This window comes from Pristis pectinata, chromosome 2 (assembly GCF_009764475.1).
Source record: "Pristis pectinata isolate sPriPec2 chromosome 2, sPriPec2.1.pri, whole genome shotgun sequence".
Lineage (NCBI taxonomy): Eukaryota > Metazoa > Chordata > Chondrichthyes > Rhinopristiformes > Pristidae > Pristis > Pristis pectinata.
Window position 1 is genome coordinate 120,905,062 of NC_067406.1, and position 17,882 is coordinate 120,922,943.

A 17,882-nucleotide genomic window follows, 5' to 3' on the forward strand; every position below is an offset into this window, starting at 1 on the left:
CAGGTTCCATGCTCAGAACTGACAAAGGGTCTCAGATCTGAAACGTTAACCCTCTTTCTCTCACCATTGATATGTCTGACCTTGTGAGCGTTGCCAGCATTTCCTGTTTTTATTTCAGATTTTCAGCATCTGCAGTTTCTTTTATTGCCAGTTTATTTTGAGCTCTGTCATGGGAAGAGATTACTGGGTAGAGAGAAGAAAAGATTCAAGAATGTGCTCAAAGCCTTGTTGAAGAAATGTAACATTCCCACTAACTGGGAATTTCTGCTCCAATACCACTCAAAGTGAAGAAGGAACATTTGGGATGGTATTGAGAACCTTGAGGCCATGCATCATGAAAACACAGAGGTCTTTCGGAACTTGCACAGGGAGTGGTCTATCTTACAGATTAACACTTGGCCACCACCTACCCCATCTATGGTAGAATCTACTGTTCCACATTGACTTCATTTGCTACCTCGGAGCTACGAAATAAGGGTGAAAGTATTTCAGTCAGTCCCTCAGGATCGAAGATAAGAAGAGTGGCTGGAAGTATTGATCTGCCAAATGTACTGTGGTCTGGTAAAGCTTGAGGAATTTCAAAGACTCTATCTTGATAAAATGTATATATCACATCTGCGGTCTGTGAATTTTTTTTTATCTGCCTAGCAATTTTCACTAAACATTACTGAAGCAAATTAACTGGTCATTTATGTAATTTACTTTTATGGGTCATTACTGTGTGCTGTGTAGTTGATGTATTTGCCTGTGTAATAGAGATTATGACTGCAAAGGTTTTGGATGTTCTCAGGACATAAAAGGTAATTTCTTTCTTGTCACGTTAGTTAAATTTTTGACGTGAAGGGTTTCTCTTTCTAATTTTGTTGTTTACCAATAAGATTACACAAGATATTTGTCCAGATTTAACTTTCACCTCAAATACATTCCACAAAAAAATCATTCTACAAGACACAATTGTTGTGACAGTTCCATGGCAATTTCATTATAAACTCCACGATAAATTCATAGAGATTAAAGTATAAGAGAATTGGTTACAGCCAATTTCTTCCTCCAATTTAATGATGTTTTCCAGACAGCTTGGATCTCAGGTTCATCTCCCCTCACCTCTTCCTAATTGCCTTATATCTACCCAGAAACAAATAGGACAGAATTATGATGAGTTTATCTGCTGATCCATAGATAGATAGATTTTCTTGAAGCCATCGTGGCTACTTTAGATATGGAAGTACCAGTAGCTACTGCATGGCCATTTCACCCCACAAGTGCAGCAAGAAAGTTAGCAAGAATCAACATTGAAAGCAAATAGGAGGAACTGCCAACTGCATTAGTTGATTTGAGTGTGGCCTATCATAAAAAGTTTTGTGTGGTACTATAATGTTAACCCAGATCCAAAGAATGGGATTTTAATATCATAAATGTTAAATGGCACTTGTACATTATGCACTGTGAATCAAACAAATTTTTACAAAAATACTGGAACGTTCCTGTTAAGTTACTTGTATTTTTGGTTGATGCACATAGTTCTAACAATTAAAACAATTTCTTTTTAGCACCAAGCCCTTCCAGCAACCAGGTTCCTCTTATTTTATTGGATGACTTGTCAAATATCTATGGTGATGTGGATATTGATCGCAGTAAGCATATTCATAAAAGACGAAAACTTGGAGATGGGAGAGAAAAAACGTTGGTGAGTAATCTAATCCTATTGAACATTTCATTATTTTTGGAAATCTATTTTTCTCTCTGTCTTTAATGACCTGATATCGGATGTTTTGCAATACTGTGGTGTCATCTGTAGAAATTCATCAGCTTCCATCAATACACCAATGGCAGCCTGCTATTCCTCTGCCACTTTTCTTGACCCTGTAGCTGTCTGTAGGTTATCAGACTGTTCATCTGATACTAGTCTGATTGAACTACGATGTCCTTTAATTAAACATTTGGAAGACTAAAGTCAATGTCATTTGCATCTGTCACAGACTCTGCCCCGTACATAATTGTGACCTATTCTAACTATTGTTTCAGTTGAGTCTTACTTGATTATTGCATTGAAAGATCTTCATTAAAACCAATTTCTTGTCAATCTTTTAGTAACCCTTTCTACCACCACCTTCATTTGGCTGATTGTTCATTTTTTTAAATGCATTTGCACAGTGTTTTGTGTTATTTTTAGTCAATTAACACTCCTATGTAATTGCAAATTATTCAATTCTTTGTGGATTTCTTTGCAGTGACTTCTTAATATATTTTAAATATGTCACTGTGTTCTGTAAAAGTTTCCTCTTTAAATAGTAAAAATAAACAATATCTGATTGTACTATGAACAGGTCAGAATTTCTGTTGGCAATGATTGAGGCAATGTACAGAGGGCCCTACTAGGGAGAGGGTAAAGCTCGACCTACTCTTGGATAATAGGATGTGGCAAGTGACTGAGGTGACAGTGGGGGAGCACTTTGGGACCACTGACCATAGTTCTATTAGTTTTAAAGTAGTTATGGAAAGGGACAGGACTGGTCCACAGGTTCACGTTCTAAATTGGGGCAAGGCAAATTTTGACAGTATGAGACAGGACCTTGAAAAGGTTGATTGAAGTAGGTTGTTTGTAGGCAAAGGGGCCACAGGCAAGTGGAAGGCTTTTAAAGGTGAGACAGTGAGAGCTTAAGGTCTACATGTTCCTGTTAGAGTGAAGGGCAAGGGTGGTAGGAGTAGGGAACGGTGGATGACAAGGGATATTGAGGCCTGGCCAGTAAAAAGGAGGAGGCATGGGTCAGGTGCAGGCAGCTGGGATCAAGTGACTCCCTGGAGGAGTATAGGGGATGCAGAAGTGTACTCAAGAAGGAAATCAGGACAAAAAGTGGGTATGAGATAACTTTGGCAGAGAAGATTAAGGAAAATCCAAAAAGATTTTATAGGTATATTAAGGGAAAAAGAATAACTAGAGAGAGAATAGAGCCCCTCTAAGACCAAAGGGGACACCTTTGTGTGGAGCCGCAGGAGATGGGCAAGGTCCTCAATGAATATTTCTCTTTTTTTTCCTGTGGAGAAAGACATGAAGACTTTGGAACTAGGAAAAGTAAATGGGGAGGTCTTGGATATCTTAAAAGGTAGATAAATCTCTAGGGCCTAACCAGGTTTATCCAAGAACACTGTGGGAGGCCAGAGAAGAAGTTGCGGGAGCCTTGGCTGTGGTACTTGTACCATCATTAGCCATGGGTGAGGTGCTGGTAGACTGGAGGGTAGCGAATGTTGTGTCTTTATTTAAGAAGGGTGGCAAAGAATATCCTGGGAACTATAGACCAGTAAGTCTAACATCTGTGCTAGGTAAGTTACTGGAGAGGATTCTGAGGGATAAGATATACATACATCTGGAAAGATGGGTTGATTAGGGGTAGTCGTCATGGCTTTGCATGGGAGATCACGTCTTACGAGCTTGATTGAGTTTTTTTAATGAGGTGACCAAGAAAGTTGATGAGGGCAAGGCGGTAGACCTGGTTTATATGGACTTTGGTAAGGCCTTTGATGAGGCTGCATATGGTAGGCTGCTCCAGAAGGTTAAATTGCATGGAATCCAGGGAGAGCTGGCTAATTGGATGCACAGTTGGTTTGATGGTAGAAAGCAGAGCGTGATGGTGGAAGGTTGTTTCTCGGACTGGAGGCCCATGATTAGTGGCGGGCTTCAAGGGCCAGTGCTGGGCCCATTGTTACTTGTCATCTATATCAATGATTTGGATAAGAATATACAAGGCATGGTTAGTAAGTTTGCAGATGACACTAAAATAGGTGGTGTAGGGGACAATGAAGAAGGTTTTCAAAAATTGCAGGGTGATCTTGATCAGCTGAGTAAGTGGACCGAGGAATGGCAAATGAAGTTTAATTTGGTTAAGTGCGAGGTGTTGCATTTTGGAAAGTCAAACCCAGGTAGGACTTTCACAGTGAACGGCAGGGCCCTGGGGAGTGTTGTAGAACAGAGGGACCTTGGAGTACAAGTACATGGTTCACTGAAAGTGGAATCACAGGTAGACAGGGTGGTGAAGAAAGCTTTTGGCATGCTGGCCTTCATAAGTCAGGGCATTGAGTATAAAAGTTGGGAGGTCATGGATGCTGGTGAGGCTGCACTTGGAGTATTGTGTTCCGTTTTGGTCGCCCTGCTATAGGAAAGATGTTATTAAACTAGAATGAGTCCAGGAAAGATTTACAAGGATTCTGCCAGGATTTGAGGGACTGCGTTGTAGGTAGAGGTTGGGCAGGCTAGGACATTATTCCTTAGCATGTAGGAGACTAAGGGGCGATCTTATAGAGGTGTATAAAATCATGAGGGGCATAGATATGGTGAATGCACTCAGTCTTTTTCCCAAAGCTGGGGTATCAAGAACTGGAAGATATAGGTTTAAGGTGAGAGGGGAAAGATTTAAGAGGAACATGAGGGCCAACTTTTTTATGCAAAGGGTGGTATCTATGTAGAATCAGCTGCTAGAGGAAGTGGTTGAGGCAGGTACAATAACAATTTCTAAACGACACTTGGACAGGTACATGGATTGGAAAAGTTTGGAAGGTTATGGGCCAATGCTGGCAAATGGGACTAGCATGGATGGGGCATCTTGGTTGGCATGGACCACTTGGGACGAAGAGCCTGTTTCCGTGCTGTATGACTATATGACTATGACTGCAGTGCTGTAATTTCTTACATTTTGGGGTATTTTACTTCAGGGGAGTTTGCCACCAATTGAGCCAATTTTGCTTCTCTCATTTGAGATATCAAGAAATGTAGATTGAAGTGTTAACATCTGCTTAAACATTGATGCCTTCATCTGTGAAGTCAAAATTTGTATTTTAGATTTTATTCAATTTATATATAATACATTTTTTTTGGTTGTCTTTCCCATTTGCTATATAAAACTATAAACTGTTTCAAATGAGAAAAAAGTATCCATTGTGCACTTTCTTTCACCAGGGTTCTTCTGCATACTATAGAATGCAGGATGGCACATGCCATGTAATACCTTTGACAGTAACCCTTTCTGCTTCGACATTCTCTTCAATTTATGATATTACTGGTTAGTGCATGACTGGTGTAATATATTGGGGCCATAACTTGAAGCCAGCAGTGAACTGCCCATATTAGATCCATCATTTTTCCAAATTCCAAAATCTGTGCGTGAAACAGCTGTAGTTAAAAATGTGCCTGCACTTAATTAGCTATCAAGCCAGTGGGTCAAACAGCATCTGTGCAAGGAAAGGAATTGTTGATGTTTTGAGTTGAAACCCTGCATCAGTCTCTTCTGCCTACAATGATAATCAGGATACATATGACACCTAAAACACTTTTTAAAGTAATGCAGGAAGGTAGGTGTTAAGATATTTTCAGGATTGTTGAACACATCATTAGACTTTATGCTATCATGTTGCAATATGTTGTTCAAAGAGAAGATCAATTTAATACATTTTCTTTTGTTCATTATACTACAAAAAGGATTTTTGTGGTTCAGAGTGGATTTAGAGAAGAGCACCAGAATGGTTTGAATATAAAAGAGCATGATTCATTAATAAAGATGCAACTCTGTGAAGCTGTTGTGTTTTCTGTATTATAAGAATTTATCCCAAATGAATTCCACCTGGGTGTTAGAGTATCAATTTGACATTATCCCAACACTTGTCTCAAACTTTCGTGCAGCAGTGCTGCATATTCCTCTAACACAGTTTCCACTGGAGTGGAGCTAATCTATGGGACAAATGGGAAGTTGATCAACTTGTATCACTTCTACTCCAGAACCAAGCTCACCCCAACTTCAGTCATCCAGCTTCTGTACACAGATGAAGCTTGTATACATGCATGTTTGGAGACTTAGTGCAAGGTCATTGTCGACTCATCCATTGAAGCTTACAGGAGAATGTCCTTGCACTTCTGCAGAGCACCGGTCATCAATCTATTTGCCTGTGCTGTATTATACTGCCCTCAGAAATAAAGGTCCACAGTGATACCCTTAAATGTGGACTGCTACCCACATCTTGGGAGCCACCTCTTTAGTGAAGACAGACAGTGATGAAATTCTAAAGCATCTACCGTGTGTTAGCTTTTGCTGTCTGAATGAAATAGTGTTTAAAGCTCAACGTCTCAAACTTAATACAAAACTTATGGTGAACAAGGCAACGATGACCTATACCTTCCTGTATTCTTCTGAGATGTGAACTACCTACAGCAGGGATATTAAAGTATTAGAGAGTTACCACCAATGTTGTCTCCACAAATTCTCCAAATCGACTGGCAGGATAAGTGAACCAACATCAGTATTCTCTCCCAGGCTAACATTCCTAGATTTGAGGTTGTAATTATAGGGTCATGTTGCTCACTAACCTGATACTAGACTCTCCTATTCTGTGTTCTGTCACAGAAAGATATTACTAGGTTGATAGAGGAAATGATTCGAGGAAGTTCTCACTGACTTTTGAAATGTCCCCACTGACTTGTGTGAATCTCTGGATCATCATTGCACAAAATGGAAAAGGAGCATTTAGGATGGCTTTGAAAACTCTATCAAGAACACACACAATTCTAGCTACAAGCAGTTCTTTTCCACACCTGTGGCAGAATTCTGCAGGTCCCACATTGGCCTCAGCAGCCACCTCAAAACCCATAGAACTTGGTATGGATGCAAGCCATCCTTGAGGGATTGCCCAAGGAGAAAAATCATTATTGTCATCTATTGGTACAGCATGCAGCCATTCTATAACAAAAATGTGTTAATTTGTGAAATACTTGCATTTTGTTATGCTGGTGGACCTAGCTCAGTCAAAAGTTCATTGAAAGTATATCTGCAGAATGGCTTAAAAGTACATTTTTGGAGTATATATAATACAGGTATTCCATACAGGTAAGATAATACAGGTATTCCACGAGAATACTTCGTTAGGGGAGGTAGGATACAAGGTGAAGGAGTGACTTTTCCCTGTGACTTTTTGTGTGTTGCTCCAGATTTCCAGCATCTGCAGTCTTTCTTGTGTCTTGACTTTTTTCTATGGTTGACTTTTATTCTGCTTTCGCGGATTATCACTTAGGACAACTACTATCAGGTCCTTATTCTGTTTTTCTTGAAGTCACTTCCAAAGCTGAATAAGGCATCCAAAACTATTACTATTGTAAGGATACCAGTTTGTGGTATTTGGTGAGAAACTGGCAGACTGTAATGTAAATTTCCTTTTGATAGGGAATACTCAGAAACCTTATGTCTAAACGATGGTGGATAGAAAGAATGCTCCACATTATCGGTTCTATATTTTATGAAGATCTTGCATTGATAAAAGAATAAATTGTTCTGCTTGTCCATTGCTGCAATACTGAAGGTTGAACCTCACGAATGTTGTGAGACAGGACTGAATAATATTTTGAGACCAGAGTCTTTTAGAGAGAATTATATCCACTTTCATGGTTGTACTGCCTGAATAATATGGGTAGTGATGTCAAATAGAAATTTTCCATCTTCTGCTACATTTCTCCATTGACCTAGATCCAAAAGTCTCCAATTTCATGGAAAACACATAATACAGTGCATAAAATTGACTTGTTTCTCATTCGCTAGGAGACTAATTTGATGCTTAGCAACCTATTTACTTCAGTTGCAAGAAGGTTATCCTTTGGTTGGCTGATTGAACTACTAAACTGAAGGACGTGTGTGTGAACATTGGGAATGGGGCAACATTTGACTCTCATGCTACTGGTGATGTAATTTTTTCTAAAGACCTGCATCAAACAACTGAGTCTTCTGGTCTTCTTTAGCAGAATAAGAGGATATTTATGCTCTTTTGAGCTGCATGATTTATTTCGAACAAAATTCAACTCCTTTAGTAAGAAATTTATATCCTAATGCATATTGCATGTGAGAGAATCAGTCATGACCTTTTTACTAACTTATCCCACAATGGACATTGCAGAATTGCAAAGGGATTGTGGGAAACAGTGCCCCAGTAATTTTAAAGGATGCATGGGAATTAGGGTTCTGGTGAGTTTAAAGGGAGCGCTGGAAATGGTGAAAGGGAATGCAGGAAATGAAACCCCAGTAAGTTTAAAGGGAGCATAGGAAACGGGGCCTTGTTTAGCTTGATGCCAAATGATTGGGGTTTCCAAACAATGGGATAGTGATTGGAAACCGCTGCATATTTTGGGCTATAACAAACCTGTCAGTTTATTCATAAAGTTAGGGGAAGCGAAGGTTCTAGGGATTGATCAGCTGGCTGAGTGGTGTTGCAACAACAACCTCGTACTCAGCATCAGCAAGACCAAGAAATTGATTGTGAACTTCAGGAAGGAGAAGTCGGGAGAACACACACCAGTCCTCAATAAGGGGTCAGCGGTGGAAAGGGTGAGCAGCTTCAAGTTCCTGGGCATTAACATCTCAGAGGATCTACCTTGGGCCCAACACATTGACGCAATCATGAAGAAGGCACGCCAGCGACTCTACTTCGTTAAGAGTCTGAGGAGATTTGGTATGTCACCAAAGACCCTTGCAAATTTCTGCCGATGTATGGTGGAGAGCATTCTGACTGGTTGCATCACTGCCTAGTATGGAGGCTCCAATGTGCAATATCGAAAGAGGCTTCGGAGGGTTGTAGACTCAGCCAGCTCCATCACAGGCACAACCCTCCCTACCATTGAGGACACCTTCAAGAGCAGGTGCCTCAAGAAGGCGGCATCCATCATTAAGGACCCTCACCACCTTAGGACATGCCCTCTTCACGTTACTACCATCAGGGCGGGGGTACAGGAGCCTGAAGATCCACACTTTTTAGGAACAGCTTCTTCCCCTCTGCCATCAGATTTCTGAATGGTCCATGAACACCACCTCATTATTCTTGTTTTGCACTATTTATTTATTTTTGTTACTTCTAGTAATTTTTACGTCTTGCATTGTACTGCTGCTGCAAAACAACAAATTTCATGACATACGTCAGTGATAATAAACCTGATTCTGAGCAGGAAGGTGAAGATGAGGCCATGATCTTATTTAATGGCAGAGCAGGGTTGAGGGGGCCTAGGGCCTATTCTTGCAACTGTGTTCTTACTACACAGTAACAATATAGATATTATTCACAATTGTAATTGGTTCTAATTGGGAGATGTCTTATTAGAAGACTTGTTTCTTACACAGTCTGTGAGACAGTGATTCTTGGGAGGACACTGACTCTAATAAGCTTCCTGATCTAATATTAGTAATTAACTTAGGCAATATTTTTGCTTTTGGCTGTAGATGCCAGATGTTATCTTTAGATACAGCCAAACGGCTGGCACATTTTTTAAACTGGCCAGTTATATCGTTGTATATTAAGGCAACAGCCGGCATCTATTGCTAAAAGTAAAAACATTGTCTCAGTACTTTTTGTTATATTTTAGTTTTACAGCTTCTGCAGTTTTTTTTGATTTTCAATGCTATCCTGTTCACTGACATTTTAAAATGTATATTACTAGTATATTTTAGAAGTTATGTACAATTTTCTACTATGATCTTTGTCACTAATATTGTCCATGTAGAAAATCTGCAAAATGAACCTATTGTGTTATTGCAAAGCCTCTTATTTACAATATTTTAATCTTTAGTTATGCACAACCCTTTTCTCTTACCTGCTGAGAGTTTTCAGCATTTTCTGTTTTTATTTCAGAACCTCTAGTGGATATGTCTTATAAAGAGAGGATAGCTGGGTCAAATTGGTTCAATTTAATTCCTGTTATAATATTTCACTGTTAACCCTTTTATGATATTTTAATATCTTGTTTGTAAAGAGTAATGAATGGTGGGTAGACTTTATATTTCAGACTTTTTTGTATCTGTCATAAATCTGTCTTTGGATATTTATTACAATTGTAGACAAGGATAGGGTTGGGTTTGGTTGTTCTCTAAGGTTGAGTAATTTGGAACTGTTCATTGTTGAGTAAACACAAGGAACAACAACTGGCTGAGTTACATAGGACTGACATCATGGAAGATGATAATTTCTCCAGCAGGGGATGAACCAGAGAGAAACTTGGTAGAAACTCATGTAGTCAGTATTATAGAGTAATATTACTGATTTGCCTTTTAAATTCTGAAGAAATTAATTAATTTGTTTTTCTTTCAGAGTTCAGATGATGAAGAATGTTCTGGAAAAGTGCGTAACCGTCACATTGTTGTCAATAAGATTGAGCTGCCAAATTCAATAGATGTACTTGAGAGCTTTAAAGTAGCAAGAGAAAGTTGGGAATTGCTTCATTCCCAAGAGGCTTTGGAAAAAGGTAGGACTGCTTCTATTCTATTAAAGAAAGTAAATAGCCTTACTCTGGGGAGGTTAAATACCTGGAGACAAGAGGAATTTTTGTACATCTGTCCCTTTCACATTTCCAATACTGGAATCATTTACTGGGTGACTGTCAAATGTGTATTACTGTGTAAATAGTTCTTGATTTATGGTGCAGAATAGAAGTAGTCTGGGACAAATTTAAGTATAATTGTTGCATTCTCAGAGACTTGCAGATTTCCATGTGCCAGAAGTCCTGTCTAATCAATTTGGTTCTAAAAAGAAATAATTTTTGTTGGTAGCAATTTTTCTGTTTTCATTCTGCCGTGTCTCCTTTTATTTAAGGATGTTGATAATAGCATTAATTATATTTTTACATATTGTGAGGTTATTTGTCTGAAAGTTCTTCTGTTCAAATTTCACCTCATCAAGATAGCAAGGGGCTGTCACATAGAAAAAAAAATTCTCCAGTACAATTTGCACAGCAGTTATAGCTTTCCTCACCATAAATTTGGAAAAGTTTGTGGATATGCAGATGAAGGGCTTGATGTACACATGCCAAACATGAAAGGGAACACAAATATACAAAATACACATATACAGTACACTTTTGATAAGTACTGTTTTACAATTTTAGTATCTTAAGAAAATATTTGTAATATACAAGATCCTGAGGGTCTTGACAAGATCCCATTGACAAGATCCTGTTATGGGAAAATCTGGAATGTGGTCACTGTTTAAAAATAAGGGTTCACCTATTTAAGCCAAAGATTATGTGAAGCATTTTCTCTCAGACGATCATGAGTCTTTGGAACTTTCTTCCTCAAACAGCATTGGATGCAGAGTTTTTGAATAATTTCACAGCAGAAATAAATTGATTCTTGATAAACATGGTGAAAGGTTGCTGCAGGTAGGTGGGAATGCAGAGTTGAGGCTACAGTCAGATCAGCCATAATCTCATTAAGTGGCACAGCAGGCTCAAGGAGCTGAGTGGCTTACTGCTCCCAATTTGTACGTTCACATGTAACTACAGAGGGACTTTTCGGAAAGGTTTTTTTTAAGATGTATTTGAATTAAATGTTTTGAAATTAAGTGGAGAAATTAATTCCATGGAAGTGGCTTTGTTTATAGCTTTCATATTGAAAAGGACAGTTGGTTGAACTATTTTGCAGGTTTTCTTTGACAACCTTTTCAGCAAATAATAGAAAACATGTCTTACCGTTGGGGGCTCATCCGGGATGGATCCCAAGATTGACGAGGGTGGTCTGAAGTCGAACTCAAGATTGGTACCAGAGGTCTGAGTTTGAACAAATTGGGGTCTTAGTGGACGACTGATTGTGGTCAGTCTGATAAAAATTTTTTTGATTGGCTTGTGTGTGTGGAAACCAGCAGCAATGGAATTTTGTTACGAACCAGCAACAAAAGATACACACTGAGTCCCTCTACAGGTTAACAACAAAGTGGACTCCACCGGATTACTCCAAAAATCCGTACGTGGATTGTAGTGACAGGCACAGTTACTGTTTTTCATCCATCGATAGAGGCTAGCAGGCTGGTCTCTCTCTCCCCCCCTCCCCTCCCCAACTAATTCTGACTGACTGCTTCAAAACGTCATTACGTCCTTTATCTTCTGTTGTCGTAACCACACCACACACACACTATGCTCTATCTTAAAGGAACATTCACCAATAGTAACCTAGTCCGTAACACCATGGGAATACATATGTTCCTTGATTTATGAACATCTGATTTACGGATTTTTGCTAGAATGCATTGATTCTTTAGGTTTGTGTCCTCAATTTACCAAGCTTTCATCGCTATAACAAGAAGTGCATCAGTCTCCATCTGTAGTGCACTTCATGCATCATTCCATGCTATTTTGTCATCGTCGAAATCACAATGCGTTGTTTGTTATTGGGATTCCTCACATTTTATTTGTGCATCCTTAAAGATGGTTTCAAAATGCTTAGCAATTCTGAGGATTTCACTTCCTCTCAGAAATCACAGCAAGTAATAGCCTTTAATAAAGTGTGAAAAATGTGAGTGTTTGATTGGACATCAGTGGTTTGTTCAATCTTGCAGTGTCAAATGGTGTGAACAGTCCTGATATTTCAAAATAAAATTTGGTGACCAAAATGTTTTCCTGGAAGAGTATCATGTATTATGAATGGCAGAGATGTTTTAATGGAGCACATTGAAAAAGGTTAGGCTCGTAGTTAGAAGATGAAAATCAACAGCATGTGCCCCTGTACTTAATGATAATCCTTAAAGAAGCATGATCTTTATGGCACTTGAAAAAGCATAATCTTTATGGCAAAACTTGAAAAAACACAAGGAAACTGATGGATCTTATAAAAGTGTTGATATGTTCAAAGCCAGCCATGGTTGGTTTGACTGTTTCAAGAAGTGTGTAAAACTGCACAATGTTCAACTTCTGGGGTAAGACAATAAATGCAGATACATTGGTGGTGAGAAAGTTTCCAAAGGAGCTAAAATGAATCATTGGGGAAGATGGCTATTCTTAAAAACAGCTGTTTAATGCAACTGAGACTTGGCTTATTTGGAAGAAGATGTTGACATGTACTTTCAAGGGATGAGAAAACTACTTCAGGCTTCATGACAGCCAAATTAGACTTGCTATTCCCTCTGAAGGCAATGCTGAGGGTGACTGTAAGCTTAAGCTTCTCTTGGTCTACTGCTCAAGAGAATTCAAGGGCTCTAAAGTGTTATTTAAAGGCTAATCTTCCAGTATTTTGGCAATTTAACACAAAAACCTGAATGAGGGTACTGCTCTTCCAAGATTATATCTTGTATTTTCTCTTCTCCTTGACTGATACCTTGTGAGAAATAACTTGAACAGTAGAGCCTTGATCATTGTTGACAATACCCCTGGAGACCTGATTAATATTGACATCGTGGCTAACGATGTTTAGGCGGCATTTTTGCTTCCCCAACGCCACTTTGTTGTTGCCAGGGTGCTATCACTACATTTGAGGCTTGCCACTTACAGTGCGTTATGAGGCATGTTATTTAGGACCCACCATGGTGGGACAAACCCACCATTCAGGAAATTTGGAAGTGGTACAATATCAAGATAGTCATAGGCTACATCAGTGTCTCCTGGGATGATATAATCCACATAACAATGAATAGAGGAAGTATCTGCATGATTCCCTTGGGTTTACAAACCTGAAACGTCATTGTTAAGTTGGGAAATGAGGCTGAGTTTAATAAAGTAGACCATGATGATGTGAAGAGCTTACATAGAAGCATCTATTAGAGCATGAGAAATAGAGATCACAATAAGAACAAGAAGCCTTTGACATTGCACCACCAATGCCAAATCAGCTCACTACAAAAAGGCTGTTGGAGACCATCTTAATATATAATAATAGCAACAGCCTTCTTCAAAGACAGTGATCCCAATATGGAGTATTGTATTAGACATGGCAGCATGGTAGAAAATGTTGTGCTTTGTTGTTACAAGGCTTATCAGTTGAAAAAGATATCTATCCAGATTTACATCAACATCATTCATCAACAGCCCAGGAACAGTCATCTGAAGAATCATCACCATCAAATTTGCAAATTCCATAAAGCTTAGATTCACCACTGCCACATCATCTGAATATCAGTACTTCCGTCTCGTATCTCTCCTGCTGCCACTTTATCATGCAAAGCTACCACCACCACTTGTATATGAATTTACAGATAAAGGGTAGAAATAGATCACTCAGACCGTTGAGCCTGTTCTGCAATTCTATAAGATCATAACTGATCAGCATCCTCAACTCTGCATTCCTTCTTATTCGTCATAACTTTTCATCTACTTGCTTATCACATATCTGCCTCAAGGGAGACTGCTTTCACTGGCTTTTGAGGAAGAGCATTCTAAGGATTTGTAACCTTCTGAGGAAAACAATTCTTCATCTCCATCTTGAATGGGCAAGCAGTAATTTTGTGATAGTTGCCTCAGGTTCTTTATTTTCCCATGTGAGGAGACATCACTGCATCCACCCTGTCAAGATTCTTCAGCATCCTGAAAATCAAAAGAGCTACAGATGCTAGAAATCTGAAATAAAAACAGAAATTGCTAGAAACATTCAACAGGTCAGGCAACATAAGTGGAAAGAACAATAGAATTAATGTTTCAGGTTCTTAGGATCTTAGGATCTTGTACGTTTTACTTGGTATGTACCCTGAAAAGGTACATCAGGTATTTTTTATTTCATTGTAAGATTTAATGATAATATTTTAGGTGCTTGTAGTGATGTACTTTTAAGTGGTCAAGTTTTTTCAGATGAAGGTTTTGAGCTCTGGAATACAACCATAGTTTTTACAATTATGCAGGTATCTCTTTTCATGGGGTTGGATTTAAACCATAACCAGCCTGTCTAATGTGCCCAGTCCTATACCCTGAAGTCCCTTGATTTCTCAAAGATAACTACATTTTAAATTAGATTCCAATCTGGTAAAATAGAGGGATTTAATTAAATAACAAACAGCAGTAGCATTAATAAGAATATTATTTTGCTGTTGATATACTTGTCTAAAGTGACCAGAATGTTGAATAATTCAATAATTATACCTACCACTCAAGTGTGTTCTGTTTTTTGTAGCTGTACATGTCCACTAGTTTAAAACAGCATTGGCTTGACGAATCTTTTTAAAATATCACATCCAGTGATAGCAATGGGAAGCAGAGGGAAAATATTCCTTGGAATGTAAACCCAGAAACTATTTTGGATGGTGTTTACTAAGCTAAGCAATGCAATATAGAATTCATAAATGTACAATAACGCTCCATTTCTATTACAATGTATGATATAGAAGGCCTTAAGATTAATTGACCCAGCTGGTGCATTGGAATTCTTGCAGCATAATATTTGCTTCTGGTGGTTATGTATCTCGGCAAGGGTGTGTGCAAATGCTGAATAACTTAACCTTCAATTGAGAAGGACTGTTATTCTCTTTTGTACTACATTTCTGAATTTATTTTGAATTTTCTTTCCATTGAAGAAGTCACTCGAATCTGTATATCCTGGAAGACTGAAACCTGGCTATGGTTGAGAATATTTATTACTGACATGATTATATACCAGGTAAATTATTTGCCGTTGTCCTGTCTGTGGAATTACAGAACAACATTTTGTCATATATATTGAGCCTTATTAGCAATTAACATTCCACATTTACTAATTGACGTTTGTTATCTTCAAAATAAATGTTATGTTTTAAATATTATTACTTGTGAATGTTGACATTATGTGAATTATCTACCTTAATATTTAAGTGCAATGTACTCTGTATAATTTCTCCTTTCTATTTGGTTACTTCTTACATTCATTCCTTGCCATTTATATTCCATCAAGAAACTACACATCCATATTCAATGTAAAATCTTCCATGTAACTCATCCATGAAAGTTCCTCATCTTTCTTCACTACTGATCTCTCAAAATTAAATTCATAACCTCACAGAAGCTCAAAGATTTGCTAATGCTTATTTTTTTTTCCCCAATTTAATCTCTTCTCCCTAGCGTCACCCATCCTTCTTAGCCTTTCGTAAAAGGAAAGCTGCTTTTGTTGTTCTGAGGACAAAGCATGGAATAGGACATTTAGTCACTTGTAGGCCAGATTGCAATTGAGGTAGCAGGTTCTTAAGAGTTTTCATGCACATCTTATTGGATTATGTAAAGTCTGGTTGCTGACCCAGTATCATGGCCCTAGGAATTCCTGGCTACTCATACAATTCTTTGTTTGGAATTGTTTGGATGCCAGTCCAATGTAAACAACGTGCATATGTGGATGTTCCCAACTCTAATTTGAGAGTCACATTTATATTGTCTAATATTTTAACCCAGTCAAAAGGTAAATGTGGAATTATTTTCACCCAGACACACAATTTCTTTGATGGACAGGTAGAAGCCTTTTCCTACATTGTAAGTTTGAACTAATTCTTTAAGATGTATTGAAAGAGAATTTAGTCATATTTAGAAAGCTATAAATGTGAGGTTAGTCTTCAAGTAGTTTTAAAATTAATATTTAAATACCTTTAATTTAGTAAAAAAACTGTTCTGCTTTTCATTGGTATGCCATATTGACACCAGCACACTGCCCTTTGGTGCAGCTGTCCTGTTGAGGATAGGAAGGAATGGCATTCGGTAGAAGATTGGTATTTGTTTATATAAGTTTAAAGCACTTTAAAGGAAACTGGATAAAATTAATTTTGACGACATATTAGAATGAAAACAATTCTAGTTTCTATGGTCATCATAAATATTGCCGACTCCAACGTTTTTAATGAGTGCATAATGGGATTATTTACCTGATGTTCTTTACTTTTTTTAATTTTTGTGTGTAATTATTGAAAACTTTTTTTGAAGGGTCAATACAGAAAAGCAATAAACAGTCTTCATCAGTTGGGTGCTCTTCAGGGAGCCCAGCAGCATGTCATGAGTCAGGGTACACTTGAACAGCAGAGGGCATTAATCCAAATGGCTGCCTGTCACTTTGCATTGGGGGAATACAGAGTAAGTCCACTATGGTGTTATAATTTTGAAAGCTTAGAGGAGGGATTTTGCCTATCTACTTTACAAAATTCAGATGTTATAATACATTATATTTCAGATCTTATATTACATTATAACCAAAAGTTAAATGTTAGACACAGTGAAATGTTATTCCTTATTAAGTCTGACAAGGAGAGTCAAAACATTGCTATTTTGTAACTTGTATTACCTGATCATGTAGGTAAGAGCTTATTGCTGTTCCTCCTCTAGAATGATACCAAGTTGACTAGTTGATGAAGAGGTTGTAGGTAGATATAAAAATGAAATCCAGAATTTATAGTACGTGAAGTTTAGAATGAAGAATTTACTTTTTTGGTCACACTCTTATGGGTGGAATTCCACTTTCTGGTTTCTAGTCAAAGATTTAACTGTGGTTTAATGATTAGGAAGATTACTAAAGCAGACAATTCAAATTGATCCAATAAATAATTAGACACATGACAAGAAATTGACAGGAACTGTTTAAAAAAAGAATCCATGTTCTTACTTAAACTGTCAGATTGATTCAATGTACTTTTGAATTATTTTTCTATTTGAAAAGAAGACTGCGGAAAAAAAAGGAAATGTGGTGAAGATGATCCAAGAATCTGAATTTTGTTTTCCTTCTGCAGATGACATGTGATAAGGTGTTGGATGTTATGTGCAGTATTATTCCATGTACACAGGATGTGGTGAAAGTACAGGAGGAAATTCCGAAAGTGAAACCTAGATTCAGAAAAGGTATGGAGCACAGCCAGAAAGTGTCATAGAGTCAAATGACACAGAAACAAGCCCTTTGGCCCACCATGTCTGTGCCAGCCATCTATAATAATCTAGTCTATCTATACTAATTCCTTTTCCCAGCACTCATTCTTTTGCTTTCTATGTTACGACCTTTCAAGTGCTCATCTAAATACTTATTAAATGTTGTGAGAGTACCTGTTTCCATCACCCCCTCAGGCAGTTAATTCACCCCCTCTAAATTTCCTACCTGCTTCCTTAAACCTGTGCCCTCTGGTTATAGGCAGAAAGTTTCTCACTACTCTATTTATCCCCCTCATAATTTTGTGTA

At 38.0% G+C, this 17,882-nt stretch overlaps 1 protein-coding gene across 2 annotated transcripts in view; it reads left to right on the forward strand.

Moving 5' to 3' along the window:
• ints10 (integrator complex subunit 10) overlaps window positions 1-17,882 on the forward strand; it is a 58,764-nt gene that overhangs the window by 20,264 nt on the left and 20,618 nt on the right. For both annotated transcript variants that reach the window (XM_052010036.1, XM_052010035.1), the window contains exons 9-13: window positions 1,551-1,687; window positions 10,105-10,258; window positions 15,280-15,362; window positions 16,646-16,792; window positions 17,443-17,551. In XM_052010036.1, coding sequence (XP_051865996.1) covers window positions 1,551-1,687; window positions 10,105-10,258; window positions 15,280-15,362; window positions 16,646-16,792; window positions 17,443-17,551 — 630 coding nt within the window. The remainder of the gene's footprint in view (window positions 1-1,550; window positions 1,688-10,104; window positions 10,259-15,279; window positions 15,363-16,645; window positions 16,793-17,442; window positions 17,552-17,882) is intronic.